The 21,360-nt window shown below is 40.3% G+C and overlaps 1 protein-coding gene across 13 annotated transcripts in view; it reads left to right on the top strand.

Moving 5' to 3' along the window:
* The window catches only part of Ptprt (protein tyrosine phosphatase, receptor type T), a 1,084,941-nt gene that overhangs the window by 702,457 nt on the left and 361,124 nt on the right, over positions 1-21,360 (top strand). For all 13 annotated transcript variants that reach the window (XM_026787014.1, XM_026787020.1, XM_026787015.1 and 10 more), the window contains exon 9: positions 16,265-16,374. In XM_026787014.1, the coding sequence (XP_026642815.1) occupies positions 16,265-16,374 (110 nt within the window). The remainder of the gene's footprint in view (positions 1-16,264; positions 16,375-21,360) is intronic.

Below are 21,360 nucleotides of genomic sequence, written 5' to 3' on the forward strand. Positions count from 1 at the left end.
AGAGAGAGAGAGAGAGAGAGAGAGAGAGAGAGAGAGAGAGAGAGAGAGAGAGAGGAAAGACCCAGTTTCGTCAAATGAAAGTCACTGTACTGCTTTGTAAAGGACGTCCTGACCTACAGAAGCAGGGATGGAGCGGGAGGGAAGAGCCCTGGCCTGAGGCTGACTCATCTTGACCGTGGCTGTGACACCTCGCAGATGCCATCACCTTTCCACCTCCAAAGTACAAACCCACAAGGTGATGGGATGGGAGAAAGGAGCGCATGCTCGGGAGTCGAAGGATGTGAGCCGATTCCAGCTCTCTTTGTCACTTTGTTAGGACACCTTGCTTATGATATGCATATTCTAAGCATATCTGTCCCCCCACATGTAAGATGGGGCCATAGTGACAGCAGGCTTCAGTCAGTGTAGAGATGCATATTTGGTCAAGGAGAGTAAAAAACTGAATGTTTATCCCTAATCAAGACGTCTTTATCATCATCATGATCCCCACTCATGCTCTCCATCCTCAACAAGGCTCAGGGAACATCAAGGAAGAGTCAGAAAGGATGTGAGAGCCAAAGGATGGGAAGGAATGCTGTGGCATGCTGACTTCTGGACATGACATAGCTACCGCACTCATGAACTCACAGAGGCTGTGGTCCTCAGCCCAAGATCAGGTCAGCTAACGTTTTGACATTAATGGGGGAGATGGCAATCTCCAGCCCAGGCCTCTTACTAAAGTGCTATTAGCAGTTGATAGCCGATGTCGGAAGTAAGACCACTCTCCTGTAAAGGTGTGGTGCCTGCTAGCTTTCCCACGGCTCTCCATCCATATGATGATCAGACAGAGCGGAAGAGGGAGAGGAGGGAGGGGAGAAGGGGGCAGCAGCAGTGCTGCATACTCGAAGCTGTGAGAATCTTGTGTTAGGGGAAGTGGAAGGAGCTGGATGGGAAAAGTGGGAGTGTGATCTTATTTCATTGTATACATGGACAAAATTCTTACGAATAAAGAAAATATATGTCACAAAGCTACACTCCACAGATGTCTGCACATAAAGCCCTCAGCTGTGCTAAGTGGTGCGGAGCCAGAAACAGAGAGAGAATATAACTCTTGATTGGAAAAAAAAGCCAGGCCAAGGGTTTATGCATATTTTCACCTCGCCGTGGCAAAGGAGGACTTTTAAACAGCTTCGAATCTTTATTTAATCCAGATTACAAACACTCAGCTTGACTGCGACCTTTCTTCTTTCACTCCTTCAAGTTCTATAGGTACAAAACTTCAATCCCCCTGGAATGGACCTTTCTCCTCTCGGCCTTCCCTCCTGTTCCCTCCCAGGTTACTTGCCAATCATTCCAGGCTCCATCTGTTTTCTCAACCTCTCAGCCTGGCTCTCATGTTCATGTACGTGGAACACTGTTTCAGGGAATCCCTCACCTACCCGAGGCCCTCTTTTCGTAGCTGACCACACAGCACCCTTCCTTTGTTGCAGTTGAAATCAGGGACACTGATAGAGTTTGTCCTAAAAAATGTCCAATAGCAGCGTTCCTTTCCTAATGAATTCATTATTTCTATCTCTTACAGAATAATTATCTGCATCCTCAAATCTCTGTCACCTCCATACTTCTATCACACTTAGCTGATGACCTTGTCTGCAATACTAAGGAGACTGAAGACATTTGATACTTCTTGACCCATGTAATGCCCACATACTCAATCTTTCCTCTTGTTTCTAGGGATTAAACATTTGTTTTCTAAGTGAAAACCAATTTCTCTACTTAATGTGCCAAATCCTACTTCCCTTTCCCTAAGGGAGGTCATTACTCTAGTGCTAGTCTACTGTCTACCCTACAGCTAAATCCTTCTCTGTAAATGATTATTGCACGTTCCATGGAAGCTTTATTTTCATCATCTTTAAAAAGACAAAAGCAAGATTGTTCAGTCTTCCCTTCTCTTCCAGCTGCTTTTCCACATGACCAGTTTCCCCTTCTGAATTTCATGAACACACTTAGCCAAAGTAGCTCAAATCCAGATCACTTCTCTGTAGTAAGAAAGAGCGGCCGGGCTGCATTCTGCCACCCGGCTAGCTTTACCCTGAAATAATTACACGGAAACTGTATTCTTTTAAACACTGCCTGGCCCATTAGTTTCAGCCTATTGGCTAGCTCTTACATATTTATCTAACCCATTTCTAATAATCTGTGTAGCCCATGAGCTGGCTTACCAGGGAAGATCTTAACCTGCGTCTGTCTGGAGTGAGAGAATCATGGCGACTCTGATTCAGCTTCTTTCTCCCAGCATTCTGTTCTGTTTACTCCGCCTACCTAAGGGTTTGCCTATCAAATGGGCCTAGGCAGTTTCTTTATTAATAAGAAATCACTCCCACATCACTTCTCCAATGCAGTTCTTTTTTATATCACCTGTTGACTTAGTTTGTCTGTTATTGTCATAAGATGCTGTGACAAAACTTAAGAGGCAAGCAGTTTGTTTTGGTTTTAATTTGGCAGAAGAATTCATCATGGCAGCAGGAGCTGAGGCCTCTGGTTTCTTTCCATCCACAATCAAAAGCAGAGTGCAATAAATGCATCTGCTCTACTCATTTTCTCATCTCTTTAGAGTCTCATCTCTTTAGGAATGGCGTCACCCACTGTAGGCAGCTCTTCCTGCCTCAATTAACCTAGTCAAAATGCTCATCCCAGGCACATTCAGAGATCTATCTTCTAGGTGACTCTAGATCATACCAGATGCTCATCCACAGGTACATTTAGAGGTCCATCTTCTAATGGCTCTAGATCATATCAAGATGCTAGTCCCAGGCACATTCAGAGACCCATCTTCTAGTGGCTTTAGATCATACCAGATGCTCATCCACAGGTACATTCAGAGGTCCATCTTCTAGTGGCTCTAGATCATTTCAAGATGCTCATCCACAGGCTCATCCAGAGATCCATTTTCTAGATGACTCTAGATCATATCAAGGTGACAGTTGGGATTAACCATCACTCCTATGATCTTAATGAATTCAACCATCATTATTCCAAGAGTCTAATCTTATTTAGCCAGCCATCACTATTGGTCATGGTTGGCTGTCACATCCTCCTTAAACTCCATTTTCCATATAGTTTCCAGGTTATCACACATTTCTAGACATCCCTCTCCCTCGGGGACTCCCTTTCTCTCCTGTATTTCTTTTAAACATCTCAGCTTTATTGACTTATATTTTTGAGTCTCTTTCCAGTCATTTTGGAATCAAAGGTTGGATAGACTTGGGAAAGCAGATTTGTAGACCGCATAGATCTCTTTGGCAGTTATTTTATTCTTTTATTCTGCTGTTGCAGCAGGAAAGTATTCAGCAACAATATCTACATGATTGGGTATGACGATTTTCCAATAAAATTGTATTTATCAAAGCAAGCAGCCGGTTGGATTTGTATCAAGGGCCACAGATTGCTGACTGTGGATCCATTTATTTACCTAATTATTTCTGATCCCTTGGCTTTAAAATCCACACACAAGCTAATCATTTTTCTAATGGATGTCTCCAGGCCAGACCTCTCTGCAGCCCTCCCAAATGATTTACTTACCCTCAAGCTCAACCCTCTCACTTGGATCGCTCTGGTCCTTTGGAACGAAACATCCTGAATAGAAGGAGGTAGTCATCACTCAACCAATGTCAACCTCCTTCTCCCCACTGTCTTCTCTATCTTAATTAGTAGCACTGTGTTTTATTAGTGGCTCCTCACTTTATGAGACTCTGGGATGCACAGCTCTGGGAAACCCCTTCATGTTAGGTTCTCTGTAATTGGTGCTCCAGGCTCCCTCTCTACATCTTACTCATCAGCATAATCTCTTAGTTCTGCCATCAACATAGTAGCTCAGAGACATTGAACAACCTATCCCATTGCTGGTTCACAACCTCTATTGCTGCCTCCCTGGTTTCAGCTGCTCTGATCACCAGTGTGGATGATGTGAGCAATTAGTCTTTCAGCTTCAATCCTGGGCTCTCCACACTCTTCTCTACAATGCATCCAGAATGTTTTTAGGGGGTTGTTTGTTTTTTGTTTTTGTTTTTTCAAGATAGGGTTTCTCTGTGTGGCTTTGAGGCTGTCCTTGAAGTCACCCTGTAGACTAAGCTGACCTTGAACTCACAGAGATCTACCAGCCTCTGCCTCCAGAGCTCCCAAGTACTGGGATTAAAGGCATGATCTACCACTGCCCGGCCAGACCTTTTTTTTTTTTTTAACCACGAAAAAAATCACCTCAGCCTCTTGCTCTAATCCCTTCTGGTTTTTCTCATGCTATTGAGATAAAACCCCCATGACATACAATGTTCAAAGTCAGTAGGAGCCCTAGTTTTGTTTTTTCTGACTGTATCTCCTACATCTGTTTATTTTATGAATCCAATCATTGACTTCAATTTTACCAAGCATGCCTCTGCCTCAGGGCCTTTGCACTTGTCATCCCTTCTGACTAGAATGGACTTCTACCAGATAAACATGGCCATCTTCTTTGGCCCGCATCACGTCTTCATTCCTATTTAGAATTTAAGAGCTCTTCATAGTCAATTTCATTTAAATATGACAGCCTCTTATATGACACTTTGTCTCTCTTCCCTGCTTCATGTATCCCTCTAGCATTTATCAACTGGAACTCTGTATTTATATTTTACCTTTTGTTATGTATATTTTCCAAATAGAGTGCACTCCACAGAGACAGGATTATTCTCTCTGCTTTGTTTACCATAACAACGCAAGTACTTAGAACAGTTTCAACTAGATAATACGCACACATAAATATGTTATCAAATCAATGAATATTGAACCCTAAGAGACAAAATAAAGTTTACAATTATTTATTGAAGAAGTCCGAAGACCATTGTTAGAGATGTTTAGTATCCCTGGTAAGCCGTGAGAAGATACAGCTTCTGTGGTAGGCAATATGGTATCATTCCAGAAAAGGAGCTTGAGGCAGAGACACGTTGGAAATAAGAACAATCGACAGAATTCAAAGTGTGATACCCAATCCTTATTAAAGCAGCTCTTGGGGGAACACAGTGGAATCCTTGGGAGGGACAAGAACACAGGGCACTTAGTTTGTGCCTTGCTCAGTACATTATGGTGTTGAAATATTAAATGCTCATGACAAACTATGAGAAAGATGCCAGTTTCATACCCTCCTTAAAGCAAAAATAATTCCACTTAAAGATGTTAAGTAACTTGCCCCAGGTTACACAGCAAACAAGTACAAACAAAACAAAACCCTGGCAAAATGGGTCCAGTAGTAGCTTATAGTCCAAGTGATGAAAATGTAAGTTTTGATTTAAAATGGTGGTCTTTTCTTGAGCTACCTTCCCAAAGAATGGAAAGTATCCTGAGTGCCATAAGAGAATGTAACACAGCTATAGCAGGAGAAGCTAATACAGACCTGCATGGAAAGCTAACCCCTAAGAGTCAGGGCTAAAGGCAGGGTTGAACTACCAAGAGCTCAACTCCAGATGTCAGGCCCCAGTGCACAGAATGAAGGCTCTTACTCGAAGCTGATGTCCAGTGTACATGTAAGGAAAGTAACTTGTTCACATTTCCTGTTGCTAGGATGAGAATCTCGGACAGCAACAACTTCAGGAGGAAGTGTTTATCTTGACTTTACAGTTTCAAGAGCAGAGCACAGAAATCAAGGCGTGGCTGGGGGTGGTGTGAGGGCTTGAAACCACTGTTACATCGTTTCTGCAGCCAAAAAGATGGATACTTGTGCTCTGCTTGCTTTCTCTTTCTTCTACATCTTACCAAATTGAGCACTGAGACTAAACATCTCAAAATGGAAAGGACATTAATACATCATTAGAAGGAGACACTCCAACTAGAGGAAGTACAATGTTCTGGACACTACAGGCTGGCCCTCCTTAAACACCTAGAAAGTGTCTCTGTAGAGAACCCTTGTAACTGGAAGGCCACTTGTTTGTCCTGGCCACCCAGAACTGAAATAATCACACAGAAACTGTATTAATCAAATCACTGCTTGGCCCATTCGCTCTCACTACTTATTGGCTAACTCTTACATATTAATTTAACCTATCTCTATTAATCTGTGTATCATCATGAGGTCACAGCCTACCAGCAGAGTTTCAGCACATCTATCTCCAGCAGCAGATCTATGGTGTCTCTCTGACTCTGCTTTCTTCCTCCCAGAATTCAGTTCCATCTTCCCCGCCTACCTAAGTTCTCCCCTATCAGGCCAAGGCAGTTTCTTCTTTATTCATTAACCAATGCAAGCAACACATAGAAAGAAGGACCACCTACACCAAACCCTCCTCATACCTGTTTATTTCTCTAAATGCTCTGAGTACACATCCTCACAAGACAAACAGAATCTTTGTCTGGTCAAATAAAGCATGCACGTGTTCTATTCTTTCCTTTCCCTTTGAGGTAGAGAAACAGAAATGGGGCTCAGTCATTAACAGAATGTCTCACAAAGCCAGACCATTTATAATATTCCCACCTCTGAAAATACCTTTTATGAGTTTCATAAAGACAGGTTTCTGGTCAGATAAAAAAGGACTCCATTTTTATTAAAGAGGAAAGGAACTGATATTGTAAAACTAGGATCCCCCAGGAATTAGAGATAAAAAGACCTTTTTGTTGTTGGTTTTATAAAGAAAATGCTAATATCTAGTCTTAAGAATAGCTAAGTAAACACTGATATGGAATATGTCCCTAAAATGGAAATTAACATTGTAAAGCTATGATTTCCCCCACAATGATCGTTAAGAGTTCAAAACTATTTGCTAGATGTGTAGTTAAGAAATAAAATCTATAAATAAAAGCAAGGTCATTGAATGAAGTTCACTAGAACTAAATTAATGAGATGTTTATTTGTTTTATCCACTTGTACAGAGTTAATTTCACACACATGCATACACACACAAAAGAGTTTTAAAAGATTCCAAATATAATTTTATATTAATGTTGAAATATTTTCTGACATGGAAAAATTCTTAGACATATATTTAAAACATAGTAAAGAGAAATTTTTTCATGTAGTTCTACAATATATTCAGAAATAGAACCAATGGCATAGAGTTTTTCAATGAAGAAATAGTTTAATGGTTGAAAAGTTTGACTTGTTTTTACACGTGTGGTCGAATCATCATTGTGGGAATTTGTATTCCCCAGGTACTCACAACCATTCATAGAGGGGAAATACCAGCACCCCCTGCCCCAATTCATGATGGGACCATAATCTTGACTTCCAAGGTAGACAAGTTCACAATGAGAGAAGGAAATTAAGTGTAGATGTCCCAATCAAAAGAGAGCTGAACAACCCAGTAACACATATATGAGTCAAAAATATATTTAAAGAAAGAAGTGGCTTAAACTTTGCAACATTGTTAAACTTTGCAATATCCATTTATATAATTCACTGCATTAACATCCTAAGAGGGGGAGGAAATGTATCATTACTACAGTGGATTCCGTTAAAGCCCAGCAAGATTTCAAAATAAAATTTCCTTGAATATGATAAGTGAAATGGACCTTTTAACCTGCTAAATGATAACTACAAGTGACCTACAAACACCACATGCACGGATAAAAGAATAGCATCATTATCTTTGAAATTGGAAAAACACATATGTCTATCATTATTCCCATTAAATACTGTATTGTTGACCCTAAAAGACAAAAATAAAATGAGCTAAAATATTGGAAAAAAAAGACTGTCATTAGCTACAGATGCTGTGATTACATAGATAACCCAAAGGAGTCTGAATACAAATATTAGAATTAAAACTGGTATATTTCCCAAGACATCCACATTGAGGAACATATTCCATTTCTATTTGCCTAACAGGGATGTGGTATTTTTGAAAGATACTATTTTATAATTGCAATAAAAATGTAGACAAAGGACATTCAAGAAGCCCCCCCCCAAATAGGTACATTATACTTGTGATGGGAAAATATGACATCATACAAATGGACTAATATAAGAGGCAAATTATCTTCAAGCAATTACAACAAAAAACCCCAAACATTTTTGATGTGTGTACGGATTCAAAAGTGTATTTATGCTAAGAAAAGATGGCTACTTAAGACAGACTTGAAGAAGTTCAATACTCAGCTTGTGAGAAAAGTATCCAGTGCTTTTAACCACTGAGCCATCTCCATCTTTGGAATTCATTACGAGAAAACAATGTGCATGCAGGGTTGGTCTATCAGAATGGCCAAACAAAACAGAACTTCCGGACCCATACCTGCATGGGAACGTGATCGAAGTTAAAAGCAGCATGGCACATAAGTCCTGTAATTTATTTTGGTAAATGATGCTAGACTGCAGGTGTGCACTTAAGAAAGATCATTTTATCAAAGGCATCGCTTCCAAATTTTTAGAAGCATTTAAAAAATACTGTTGGACCTTGAAAAAGAGAAAGCATTTCTTCAACATGACTATTTTGTTTGGGTTTCTCAGAAGCTAAATCTACAAGGATTTCAGTGGAAGGCTATTTAGGTGGCCACATTGGACACGGAGAGGGAGATGCAGGGGGAGGAAAGAATGAATCAGGGCGACATATATTAGCCAGCAATTCCATCAAATGCTGGATTTTAGAACAGAGCCCAAACACAGCCACTGACTCATTCACTCTTTCTCCTTGAAAGATGAGTACAAATGCATGCAATGAGTATTTTTAAAAGCAAAACTTTTATTTTCAATGGTTTTTAGGTGTCATTTTTAGTTTTCAGTTTTGTTTTCCTGGTGATTCACGCTTAGAGTCATTGATGATAGCATTAGTCTACCATGAATTGGAAAATGTCTTATTGTCTTCTTCACTGCCATCACCACTACCAACCCCACCCCTAACCACACAGCCACCAACACTTCAATGTTTAAGACGGAGATGAAAGCCAGTAGGATGTGGAGTAACCAAAACAGTGATGAAGAAACATGGATACCCATCCGTCAACTTCCTTTCTCTCGTGATTACTAGATGTCTTAAAAACTTAACTAACACTCCTTAATTCCCCTGTGTGGTCACCAGGTTTATCCCCATGGCCTTAACTAAAGAGAAAATGAGGTGTTTGAGACTGTGTGTCTTTCAGTAGAATGGGGATAGGGCACCAACAGTGTCTGCTACTGTTTACCTTTCTCTCTAAACTCTCATATAAAAATTGAAAGTCTCTGGTGAATTCAACCATATTAAAATAAACAACTGATTTATATCCAAAGGCAAATATAAGACACAAACAGAGAGATTTCCTGTTGCTGTTGTTGTTGTTTTCTTGTGCTGGGGATAGAACCCAGGGCTCTGAATATGACAGGCAGATACTCTGCCCCTGAGGTGCGGCCCAGCCCTCAGAGAGTTGTTTTTTTTTTTTAAAAAAAATATAAGACTTGTTTTATGAAATAAAGAAACCAGTAAATCAACACAAAGAGGCATTGCAGCCAACAAATATTAACAGATGCTCAACTCATTTAGTAAATAGGGAAGAACAGACAGAAATCTCTGTGAAATCACTTACCAGGTAGCCTAGGCTTTCAAAGCTGGTAATGCCAAGTATTTTTAAGGCTATCAGAATGTGCAACCTTATAGAACACTGAACAAGAGAGTCTAAAATTCTTGCATCACTTTGGAAAGCAATTTGGTGTGACTCAGGGAATCTGTACACTGATAAGCTATTTGGTCCATCTATTCCTAAGTACACCTTGGTATCTATGGATGCACTGAGAGGAAGGGTCAATCATCTCAAGCTGGTCCATTCAGGCACTGGAGGGTGTTGTGATGACAAAGGGCTGACTAGGAGGCACCGCCTCAAGAAGCAGGTGTCCAGAGCGTCTGCCAACTTTAGCCTGTCTGGGAGAAGGGCAGACCACGCCTGGAGTGGGTCTGTCTGGCCTTGGAAGTGGAAGCCCCTTTCAAGTCAACCAGGATTAGTGAGCCACACCCCAAATGACAGATGATAAAAGCCCACGGGATGTAGATAGGTAGGACCTAGAATATGGGAGCTGAAGTCCCTATTTCTTCTAACAAAAGATTCTCAATTGCAGCCGAAGTGTTGGGTCCACCTTAATGGAGTCGAGTATACATTCCAACGGATTTTTAAAAAATTCATGTATTCATGTGAGCCAGGCACAAGAGAGACCCATCTGGAAATAACTCTATGTTTAGTCTGAGATGGAACGATAAGATAAACCTGGGAAAATGACATTCATGAACTGAAGAGTAATAAGACACGGCTGATGGATCTCCAGATGTCCTAGAATGATCAATGGAAGTCTTGGAACATTTGGTCTGCATGTGTGAAGAGAAGAAAGAAAAACTAGATGACCTGTTATTCTGGGTCATGTGATTATATTGTTGACGCCAAATAAGAATTTGGGGTGATTAAGATGAAGTTCTGTAATATCTGGTATGTTGATGTCAGTGGTAAAGAGGAAAGAAGGAGTCAGTGCTGAGAGGCATAGAGGGTATAACACCTTGCTTCTTATGTAATCATCATGTGATTATTCCATTATCATCCTGTAAACACAGACAAATTTTATAGATTTTATATTAGGGCAAAGAAAAAGAGAAGCTTTTTAATATAATACAAAGCAAGAGGAAGAAAGTAATAAAATTATTAAAATGCAATTTATAGGACACAAAACAAAAAATACTCCATAGCTTTAACTAAGGGACACGATTGGAGGTATTAATGAAGGAAGATTTAAATAGTGTTACAGATTAGAAGGACCCATAGTTATAGACCTGTTCTTTGCCCTCAGAAGAAGATAAAAATGAATCTGCAAGAATCAGTTCTGTTGGAATAGCTTTGAAATTTTATAAAATTATTTCTAAGTTCTTCTGACTTTTTTTGACACTGGTTCTTATGTAACCGTGTTTACTCCCAAATGGTATGTAGACAAGGATGACTCTCACCCTCTCATCTCTACCTTCTAAGCCCTAGGACCACACGTGTGTGTTCTTCTTGAAGAATAACGGAATAACCACACCCCCAGCAACATGGAAAGGGAATAATAATGAAAGAGAAGGGCTTGTTCTGCCAAGTGTTAAAACATGTCATCCCAAACTTAATAAGGAGGTAGTGTCGTACTAGGATCTATGACTCAGTGAAGGCTGAAACATATGCCAGGCTATAAAATAACCCATCGTGGAAATGTGGCATTTTAAATCACAGTGGAAAGTTTTCACTGGCCAAATAATTGTCCTAAGAACACTGAAAGAATTATGGGTAAAATTTCTACTGTGTGCAATGGAGAAAATAAATTCCAGATGGATGACAGGATTAGGTATAAAAAGAAAAAAATGGTAGTCAATAAAAAGTCATAAAATAATTACTCATTGGTGTTTTCTATTGACCTGATCTGTAATGAGAAAGAGAACCTGCCCTCAGCTGGAAAGACAAGGTAGCCTAGTCCTACTAGCTTGAATGTCACCATCATAACCCCCATCAGACAGGCCCTCATCCATCGCCATCCCTCAGCCTTTCCTGCTAAGCTAACCATCTGCTACTCAACAGGGAGCCCCTCTTCTGCTAAACAAACCCTCCCCACCTTCAGACAAGCATTCAGATGAATCAGTAGAAGCCCTGTTTCTCTCTTCATTCCACTGTCTACTCAGTGATTCGACCATCTCAGCTCTCCTTACTGTCTTGCACTGCTCGAAGGCAGATGAGCTCCCTCTTTAACATTAGGCTACTGAGGTTCCCCTGCCTAAGCAGCTTCATCACTTCATCCTCCTTTCACCTGTCACAGTGAAAAAGGGACTTCTCACCACCCATTCCTACTCTTGTCTTTCCAGGGTGCTCCCAAGTCAGCCCCCTTCCTCTTCTCCACCCTTCCAACTTGTGGCCCTTTGGGGATTATTTTTGACTAGCCTAGCCATGGTAACCCTTCCAATCTTTGGAAATGAACTGGTTTATTTATTTTTTTTGCCTCACTTCTCATCTTTTACATTTTCTTGCTCTTCATAATGAAAAGATTTTGCTCATTGCACTTTATCTTCTACTTCTTCGTTAGCCCTCTCCATGTAGTGTTTACACAACCAGCCTCCCTACAGTATTATTACTCTTGATGCAAGTGTTGGGATACCTGGTTCATTAGCAATCTCAAGGCCACATCTGAGTTGACCATTCAACCATATCCATCACTGACTGCTAAGCAGCCCTATCCCAACTCCCTCTCCCTGCATAGCTGCTGCAGTGACAACTCAACTTTCTGCTTTCCTAGTTGCTTCTCTTCAACACTGGCTTCTAGTGCCCCCATGTGTTTTCCTCCTCACTGTTGAGACAAGTTTCTCTTAGCTGAGTCTGGAAACTGCCTTTCCTCTCTTCTCTTGCTTTTGCTGCTAGACCTATTCCCAGGATACGATTTTAATATCCAAACTTTGGCCTTGCCCTTGTCTCTCCAAAGGCTGTTCACCCACTCTGGTTGGGTGTTCTACATATACCTCAAGAACATGCAGAAAAGTTGAGCTCACGATTTCTCTCCAAAATTAGTTATCCTTTAAGATCCTTCCCTATATGAACAACAGCCTGATTTCCTCAGTTATATTTAACAGTGCTGGGGCCCTCCCTGACACCTCCTGTCATCTTTGCCCTCATCCATCACCATCAATTCATGCTGGTTTAGCATGAAAGAATTCTACAGTTCATGTCTCTTCTAGACTCCTCGCCCTGCTGCAAGCTAACATCCTTTATCTCCAAAATGACTGCAGACTTAACTGATTTTCCTTTTTCCACTCTTGACCTCGGAAAGCTATCCACCACACTCCCAATACTCCCTTTTCTCTAAGTACTCTATTTATCCATCAACTCTGACTTACATGCCACTCAGTGTCCTGGCTTGCTAGCCTAGCTTTTTCTTTGCTCATCGTTCTCCTAGTATTATATACCCTTACCAGAGAGTTCTGATAATTTGAATGAAATAATTACAGGTATAGCTATTTAACACATCTATTTAATGTTCCCTGGATCACAAGCTTTGGATTTGGTCACATTTCCCTTTGTTAGTTGGTTAATCTTAATGTCAGTAACAGTCCCCTCATCACATGAATTAAGATATGTTTGTGGAGAGGGAAAGGGGGTTAGGAAGAAGCAATAAGAATTTTGACTCATTTTAAAAGCTGTAGAACTTTAAAGTTTGTACTTAAAAACTTTAAAAGGCAAGTGAAAATCTGCGGAGGAGGGGGCCACTTGTTCTTTCTGGCCACCTGGCTAGCTTAGCCCTTAAATAACCACACAGAATCTGTATTAATTAAATCAATGCTTGGCTTCTTATTGGCTAACTCTTACATCTTAATTTAACCTATTTCTAGTAATCTGTGTATCGCCGTGTGGCAGTGGCTTACCAGGTAAAATTCCCAGCGTCTGTCTCTGGAGGTTTCATGGCATTCCCCTGACTCTGCCTTCTTCCTCCCAGCAATCTGTTTAATTTTTCTCACCTACCTAACTTCTGCCCCGTCAAAAGGCTCAAAGCAGTTTCTTTATTAACTAATGAAAGCAACACAAAGACAGAAGGACCTCCTACACCAAAATTCCTGCAAAAACAAAAAGACTAACAGTCACCAAAAAAAAATTTGTAAACTATGCAAAAACAAATGTGTCTTTACAAAGGGATAGTAGTGACAATGCCATAAGAAAAAGATGAGCAAAAATGAAGACACATACAGGAAACTGAGCACGGGCTGTAGAGAGCATGCTCCTAAAAAGAACCAATGCAAATGACTAATTAAAAGTGGAAAAAGTTCTGCTTTCCAGTATTCTAAAAATGGCACATATACTTAATTTTTTAAATAGTCAGTGTGGGAAGAAATCAGGCCTAGGCATATTCTTCTGTTAGGAGCCCAGACTTACACAGACTTTCTGGGAGGCAATCTGGTAATATGTGTCAGAATCTCTAAAAATAGGATCTACTTAGGCCTAGTAAATTAATTGCCACAAATTTTCTTGAGGACACAAGCAAAGTTGCATGCAGACTCTTTTGTATAAGAATGCCCATCAAGAAAGCTGAAACTGTGAAATTTGCCAGAACATGGATGGAACTGGAAAATATTATATTAAGTCAGGTGACCCAGACTCAGAGTTTCAAATATTGTATGTTGTCTCTTGTATATAGCTCTGAGTTTCTAATTTTTATGTGTGCATTTTTGTGGGAGTGAGTTTTGGTCAAGGTAATGACGCTCCAAAGGAGCCCACCAGAGTGGAAATGTGTGTTTTAAGTAAGGAACCCAGGGAGATGAACGGGTGCACTAGAAGCATAAAAACACACAGGCAAGTGCAGAGAGATGGGGGAAGGGAGTTCAGCAACAAAGAACATATGACCATCTTGTAAGAAAACTTGTACTTTGTGTGGTAATTATAAAATGCATGTTCAACTCCATGATATCCACAACAATGAAATTTTCCAACAGCTTTACACTCAATAAAAAGAGAGAGTTATTATGACCACAATACAGTCACATGCTTCCAAGTGGCCATTAAAATGTTTGATCTCAAAAGAACATTAGAATTTTAGGAATTTTTAAGGTCTATGCCTTTCTAGATATGAAAGAAAGTAAAATACAGCTTACACAGTATAGATTAATTTTGACAAAAAGTAAATTCAGATTTTATATTTAAAAGATGTATATGCAGCTATATTCCCACACATTACTGGGAAGCTATCTTTGGATTTGGGTATGAATAATTTTGTTCATCCTCTTTTAAGATTTTTGTTTTATTCATTTTTTCATTTTTTTATTTCTATTTTCCCTTTTCACCCTTTTATTGAAAATCGATTTTTTTTCATATACTATATCTCGATTGCACTGTTTCCCTTCCTTCTACATCTTCCTGATCCTCCATACAGATCCACTCCCTTTCCGTCTCTGATTAGGAAAGGACAAGCTTCTATGAGATAGCAAAATAACAAAAAAATAAAATATAGTGATACTTTACAAATATTATCAAAATTGTACAAGGCAAACCAAAAGAAGGAAGGAAGCCCAAGAGAGGCACAGGAATCAGAGACCCACTCATTCACACACTCAGAAGTCCCATAAAAATACTAAACTGAAGCTATAATATATCTTAAGAGAACGTGGTGCCGACCAGAAGATCTTTTTGTATATTCTTAATATCAACCAATTATATGCATCATGACCATAATGAGAAAAACTTAAATAAATTTTAATTTGACAATGGGGAACTGATTGCAGCATATGGCTGAGGCTCTATCCAGAGAAGCATAGCGTGATGATTAAGAATATATGCGCTGAAGTTCTGAGACAGGTGTTCCGTTCCCTCTTTAGAACCTAAGAGTGTATGACCTTGACCAAGTTACTTAATTCTCAAAACTTCACTTCCTTTATCGGCATGGAGATAATACACACTAGGCAGAGTTGTTTTTGTAGCTTAAGTGAAATAATTTATGTAAAGTTTCGATCAAAGAATAAGCACTTAGTAAGAATACCTGCTTTTATTATGCTGAAGTATAAATGGATCTGGCAATGATTTACATGAATTCTTCATCCTCTAAAGGCTTATAAGTGGAAGTTTGGGGAATCATTTTCTTTCTGGCTCAGCATCCTCCAGCCTGTTGTGAGAGGATGCTGGAATCAACCAGAAGATGCTGAAGGAAAGACTGGCCTATTATAGAAGCAATCTCAAGAAAAGTGTGCTCATTAGGGTGAAATACTGGCATAAGCCATGCATCAACCTCTTCATCCAACCAACAAATGGATATTACACATCTACCCAGCAAGGGATTAAGAGACTCAGCAGCAAAATGAGTCAGCTGACTTCTTGGAGCAAGATGAGGTTCTTCTATTCGGGCACATGGTTACTGCTGGATACAGGAATTAAGAAACCAAGGAAGCATTTTATAAAGTTAGAGAACACTTGGCAGGGCCCAGGAACTAAGTTGTTAAAATGGTGGCAAAGCCATTTTTTATGCATCAAATCACAACCTAAAGTAAGCTAGAGCCTACCTACTTAGGTTCCCTGTGCCCAATCAGGTTCACTTCACCAGTAGGCTTGCTCAGTGAGTGAATGAGAAGCTGTCAGTCAAATCCAACCCACTGTCTGATTTTGAATATCAAGTTCTATTAAAATACACCCATATTTATTCATTTACAGATTTTCTGTGGCCATTTTTGTGCAAAGTCAAGAGATTGAAGCAGAGGTAGTATCAACCATCAGTCATGACATATAATGCCTAATCTTTTATAGAAACTTTGATAGACTGTGGTCTTGGTTAGTAGAACTGGAGAAATAATGTGGGAAGTGACATCAGGCTTACAACATTTTCCTTCTGCAGTTCCAGGAGCTGTTCCTCTTGAGTCCATCCAGGGAGGGCCCTTTGAGGAGAAGATCTACATCCAGTGGAAACCTCCCAATGAAACCAATGGGGTCATCACACTCTATGAGGTAAGGAAGCTCCTGTGCCGCTTCCGATAGTTCAGCTTCATTCAGTGAGCTACTTCAAGGGCGTAGAGGTAAGTGAGACACAACTTGGGCATATAGTTGGGCTGTTTTGATTATCCCAAAGACAAATACATGTGGGTATGCCTTGCATTGATATTATCGTGGTTAGGAGTGATCTCTTCTACAAATGGGTCAATAGTTTAAGACATCAGGTTGTCCTGATGTAAAAGAGAAAGACCTGGAAGACAGAAGCTAAAGTTTGTATGGAATCCACAGTGCTCATGGCAAATCACACACACACACACACACTCACACACACACACACACACACACACACACACACACACACACACATATCAATCAGTTCATGGGTTTTAGAAAGACTCCTATAGTTATTCTCTGTTTCAAGGGTAAAAGATTCCTAAGTTTTAACTTGCTGTATACGCAAAGCATATTATATCATTAGCCAACTGGTAGTTCCTAATCCTCCCACCCATCAACAAGGGTTTTTCTTATCATACATGAAATAGATCATATTCAGGAGGAGCACACCCACCAAGCAGACACCTGAGGATGATAAACCAAGCTCTCTAAAGGTCTGTTGGAGAACAAAAACATAACTATCTCCCCAAAGGCTGATAATCTAAGTCAAGAACCAGCATGTGGGTAAAATTGCCTTACCTATCATTTATGTATTCTGAGACAGCATGAGCTTCTAATACTGGACAAAGTAGAAAACAGAGTGATAAAGATGAGGGGCCTGGATGCTGAAGTTAAAAATGGTATACATTGTGTCCTAAAAGCTGGTCCATAGTCTCAGGTCCTCCTTGGTAAGCTCCTCCTTTCTTCAGACCTGATCCCTCATCTGTAAGACATAAGTCCTAATCGCTGCTTCAAACTATAACACATCACTCCCAGGCTGAGACGTGAAACCTAATCTGCTCAGGGACTCATGCCACTAATCAACCATGCAGAGACAGGCACCTGCAAAGTGCTTGGAAGGGAACTAGGCACAGTGTAAAGCTTTTTTGAGTCAAGGATCAGGGTTGATCTAATGCACCCATAAGCTTTCTAGAGACATGGATGGTCCTCGGATATCTATGAAGCAAAAGGTTATCAGCATGTACAAAACACCTTGTCTCACTGGACACCTGGTTTCAAAAGATCTATATAATGTCCTCATTTTAGAAAGTTATTTCGGGGACATTGGTACAGCTCTCAGAATTAACGCTTGGAAGGAGAAATACAAGCACAATAATGTCTATGATCCTTCTTTGGCCACAGAGAAAAATCTTTCCTTCTGTGTTTATTAGAAGAGAAACATTCATATTGGCACATTTGACTAGGTAGGGAATAGTCAAAATATTGTCTGAAACAAAAATCCTATCAATTCACAGTTGTGCGTTTTTCATTGTAGAGACCACAATCAGAGAGAAATTGAGGAAGGGAAGGAAAGAGACAGAGACAGACAAACTGACATGGAAATTTATTGTTCATAGCAGCTTGTTTTTCATATAGCAGGGTAAAGTTCCATGATTTAGAGAGTGATGGTCCTATCATGTGAAATTTCTCCATTGTAAAAGCATACACATTCAGAGTTCATGGACCAGCAACACTGAAAAGATTTTAGAAACCAACATAAGCTCATTTACCATCTCTTATTAACATTTAATTTAAAAAGATATAATTCCAAAGCTACAAAAGGATATCATTTCAGAATAAAAGTCTCTGTAATTGAATGAATTTAGGTTTATGAATAGCTCATGGTAATTTGCCTTATTTTTCTCATTCAAAATGATGACAGCTTGGTCATGAAAGGCTCTGCTTCTTGCACTTACCTGCTCTTGGAAAGCCCTAGGTTCCACTGTTTTAAAAGCATGCCTGAATCTCCGCATGGACTTCTTTCTCAAGAGCTCATCAGCTTTTATATCATAGGGCTGTGCACTGCTCTGGACTAACAAAGCAATACTTGCCATTCTGTGATTAGACTAAAGAAACAGATGGACAGAGAAGTGGCCCAAACACAGCTGTGAGTGAGATATGTGGATTTGTAACATCTGTGTGAGGTACAATCACTGGAGCCCTTAGACACAAGGTAATAGGAAGATGGAGAATCTTGTCTGGCTTATTTGTTTATGAACCCAGTGCTATGTGGAGACTCTAAGACCTGAATTAATTTCCGTACTGGACTCTTCTAGAGATGGCTCTGTGGCGATATTTTCAAGTAACTCCGTAGGCTATGATTATAGAGAACCAAGGCCAGTAGATTGCTACTGACTGACATTTCCGTGAGCCATTTGAGAACACACCAAAACTCTTGGGGGATTCTGTTTTTGTGTGTCTAGTCCATTGTATTCTGTGTGTAAGCATGACTGTGACGGTGCATGTCACAAGCTAACGAGGACAAAGCATGGTAAGAATGTTAATGTGGAGGTCAGGCACCAGATCAGAATCCAAGTTTACCTCATTACCAGTGTGAGGACTGTGACACATCGGATATTCCCTCAGGACTACAGGCTTCTCGACTGGCAAAAACCTTGAAAAATAGTAATGTAATTTACTAGATGAGGTTGCTGCAAGGTTCATATTAAATACGTATTTAGCACAGTCTTGGAATTTAGAAGTAATGTGTTATCTATTAACACTGCATAAAAATGAGGAAGTTGAGGGACAGAAATGTGACATGTCACGCGGTCATCAGACAGGATGGCATATCCTGTCTCCTGAACTCAGGAGAAGCCTCTGATAAAACACAGTGTGGCTCATGGACCAGCACTGCCTGGGAGCTTCAGGAATGCAACACACCAGGCCCCATCAGTGCTTCCTGAGCCACAGTTTCCAGTGTAACCAGACCCTGATAGATTTATAACAACTGAGAAGAGCTTTCCTAAAAACATGGGATTTTAGAAAGTTCTTGAAATTGACAGAAGAGCATGCACTCTTGAGCAGAGAGAGGTGGGGTTCCCTCCACAATGAGCTCAAGCTAGCCTTGTCCCTGAGAACAAGCAGTAGAGCTTGCTTTTAGAGACATCTATTGTGAAATATGTGTTTATGAGGCAATTTCCAAATTTAATTAGATGAAACCAATTTGCTTTTTAAAATTAGGATCTAGCTGTAATTTCCAGAGAGGAATCCATAAATTACAAAGCACTCTCTTCTAGCCTCAAAAAAAAAACCCTAATATTTTGTTACAGAGGAAAAACTAGGGTGACACAAATGGAAGAGAAATTCGGATTTTCTGTGCCTTTCTATATACAACCCAAACTTGACTCACCAAAGCCAAAGCAAAAGCATGCACACATGTGCGTGTGCACACACAAACCCACACACACACATGAGAGAGAGAGAGAGACAGAGAGAGATACAGAGAAAGACTAGTTCCCATTGCTGAAACCATGTATCTTAAACAGAGTGGGTCCAGGCAGTGCTCCAACAAAATTTCTTCCCCTTTAAATCCACATCACACAGCAACCTCTGGAGTTATCCTTAAACAATCTGAGCGGCTTTGATTAAGTACCATTCTGTCTTTGAACTCTGGCCTCCATTTTATAATCTGACCACACTAGAGGTGAAGAATCTCAAGCTACAGAACCATGGCATTAGAACTTCAGTCAGCAAGATCCTCCGCTCGTAACTCCCATGCACAGTTGAGCATACCAATCTCTGTTCTGAAAGATATTCTAAAATTCCACCTTTTGGACCTTTAGAAGGAGGCAGTGGAGGTAGTGAAAGAATTACAAACTCATCTGGAAACATCTGCATGAAGGAAGCAATGACAGTCGTTGCATGGAAGATATGGCTGTGTGCTAGGGAATGCTCTTTACGGTGGGCTCCAAAGAGCCAAGTATTTTCATCAACAGTGTAGAAATCTTGCTATTCACACAGATTTTACGTCTGAGTGGGATTCCAAGGTTCATCAGTCAGGGCCTAGATGTGAAAGAAGGACAGGGACAACCAGAATTCCTCCAACCCAGACCATGACAATAGCCAGAATGAGGTCACTGAGGGCAAAAACCTGTCAAGCAATTGTCTCAAAGTTCTTCAATAAAATCACTGAGAGACAAACTGCTCAGAGCTCATGAAAAATAGTAATCAATATGTGTTTTTGTTCCAAATCAACTAATTGTGCTCATCTCTGCCCCAAAATAAAATTCACACCACATGAGGGAATTGGGCCAGAAGATGTTACACTTGCAACTGGGTTAACGAAGTGTGAAAATATTTAAAATTCAGACATATGAAGCTTACCAGTAAGCCTTTCTGTTTAGCAGTCAAAATCACCAAGTTTCTAATTACAGAGTATAAATCTGAGAAGCTTAAAGGGAATGAGAAGACCCTAATGAGGCAGGAATGGGTGTCTTGATTATACTAGACTTGATTGACATTTATCTTGCAAGCAATTCTAGGTACCCAACGTTCAGAGTTAAGCAAAACACAGACTTTGCCTCAATAAACAAGGCAGCATTGCTGTGTGGGAACGCCTTTAAAAGGTATGATAGGTCGGAGAATTGTCAATATTTTTCCAGCATATAGATGGCTGGATTCAGTCTGAACATAAAGCAGGGACTCCGGAAATCAACATAGTAGAATGCACTCCAAGACGGCAGCGAGTTCTGAGGCAGAGGAGCTTTGAGCAGGATCGGAGCGAACAGCAACTTTGATGGAGAGAGGTAGCCAGCTGTGTGTAAGATCAGGGTTAAGGGCTCAAAGAGGAGGCTTCTGGACCTGGATGCATGCACACACCACCCTCTGCCCTTTAGCTTGAGCACAGTGAGTACTTAGGTCCCACCAATACTGGGCTCTCATGTCTATGATCCACAGAGGAACATTGGGAAGGATGCAATATGGTCCAGATGGACAGGAGGTAGGAAGGGATCCACTGAATCATGACTAATACAACCCTAAGCCCGAATTCGAATAATTTAAGACAGATCTGTGTTAATTAGGATATAAGATTTCCATAATGCAGACCACTATGGGGTCTGGTAA

This window comes from Microtus ochrogaster, linkage group LG8 (assembly GCF_000317375.1).
Source record: "Microtus ochrogaster isolate Prairie Vole_2 linkage group LG8, MicOch1.0, whole genome shotgun sequence".
NCBI lineage: Eukaryota > Metazoa > Chordata > Mammalia > Rodentia > Cricetidae > Microtus > Microtus ochrogaster.